At 54.6% G+C, this 1,380-nt stretch overlaps 1 protein-coding gene across 1 annotated transcript in view; it reads left to right on the top strand.

Moving 5' to 3' along the window:
- Positions 1 to 1,360, top strand: part of LOC118407539 — a 29,085-nt gene extending 27,725 nt beyond the window's left edge. The window contains exons 2-4 of the mRNA XM_035808016.1: positions 264 to 569; positions 1,012 to 1,161; positions 1,329 to 1,360. Of these exons, the coding sequence (XP_035663909.1) occupies positions 264 to 569; positions 1,012 to 1,161; positions 1,329 to 1,360 (488 nt within the window). The remainder of the gene's footprint in view (positions 1 to 263; positions 570 to 1,011; positions 1,162 to 1,328) is intronic.
- The last annotated feature ends 20 nt before the right edge of the window (positions 1,361 to 1,380 follow it).

Raw genomic sequence — 1,380 nt, 5'->3', positions numbered from 1 at the left:
CACCCTCTTTATTTAGCCCGACCCAGGCTCGAGTGAGGTAGTTCGACTCGGGTCGTTTCGGGAAAAGAGGATGATGGGAGGGTCAGTGCCCGGATGTTGTGTTTGCTCTTACTGTGAAGAACTGCCACCTTGCGGTTTCTAGGGAAAACGCCATTGTATTTCTCCGGGTAGCTAGTATAACTGTAGTTATCTAACCAGGTAGGTATGATAACTTTCATTTGTACTTTGTTGTGTGACTTTTGATCTCTGACCTTATTTGGCAGGTTATGAACCAATCACGGTGCAGCTGGCCCACCCGACCTCTCACCTCTCCACCGGAACCATGGAGATGGTGCGAGGAACTCTGGGTAATCTCCTAGCGACAGCCACGCCCCCCGCGGACGTGTTTTACCGCACGTGGACCGTGGCAGGGCGCGGCGTGGAGATCACCTTCCTGGTACCGGAGGCTGTTGCTAGGCAACTAGAGGCCGAGGCCAACAACCGGCGCGACGCGCTGAAGCTCGCTGGCATCCTGGCTGTCCAGCGGGAAAACTGCGCAGACACCTCGCTGCTGCTCCCACCAATCACAGGTCAGTAACACTCATGCCCACCAATCACGTTCACTATTGCTGACACACCCACCAATCAGAGGTTAGTATCACTACCGCTCCCACCAATCACGGGTCAGTATCACCGGCACACCTACCAATGTTTTTTTCATTGGGCCATTGGGTGGGCCGACTACTCTCTAGCCAGAGGCTGCATTGCGAGGAGCTTACAATAGGCGGGGCTAAATCGCAAGGGTCTGGAGCGGCTGCCATTTGGCCCCACTCAGGTGACCCCCTGGTAATAACCCCCGGTGGGGCCATGAGACTGTAGTTTTTTAACCACTCACACCAAATCTGCAGCCCCCCCACGAGCGGCGTCGGTTGAGGTCCCCCACAAGCTCTACCCCCCATTGGTCCATCCCGAGGGTCAGGGGTTAGGTTTGGGGGGTATGATAGATCTGACAGTTTCCCCTGTTTTTTGCAGTCCCCCCGCGAGCGGCCTCGGTTGAGGTCCCCCACAAGCTTTACCCCCCATTGGTCCATCCCGAGGCGCTGCAGCCACTCAACCTCATCACTCCTGACCAATCACAGGACAGGACTCCCCTCATCCTCCCCAGTATCAGGACCAACGCAGGTGGGATACGTTTTCTTTAAGACTTGCCGTTTCTTTCTTTTGCCTGTCCCGACGTGCACACCAGCACGTTTCCTTTTCTGTCCTGACGTAGTTTCGTCGCAACCAGTGGATAGAAAAAAAAAAAAAAAACGTCTGTAAGCTTGAAAGTTAACTGTTTCCCTCGGCAGGTCTGGTGACGGATGAGAGTGTGAGTGAGTGAGTGAGTGAGTGAGTGAGTGA

The sequence above is a fragment of the Branchiostoma floridae genome, unplaced genomic scaffold (genome assembly GCF_000003815.2).
Source record: "Branchiostoma floridae strain S238N-H82 unplaced genomic scaffold, Bfl_VNyyK Sc7u5tJ_1421, whole genome shotgun sequence".
Taxonomy (NCBI): Eukaryota; Metazoa; Chordata; class Leptocardii; order Amphioxiformes; family Branchiostomatidae; genus Branchiostoma; species Branchiostoma floridae.
This window is presented reverse-complemented; position numbering and strand designations above follow the sequence as displayed.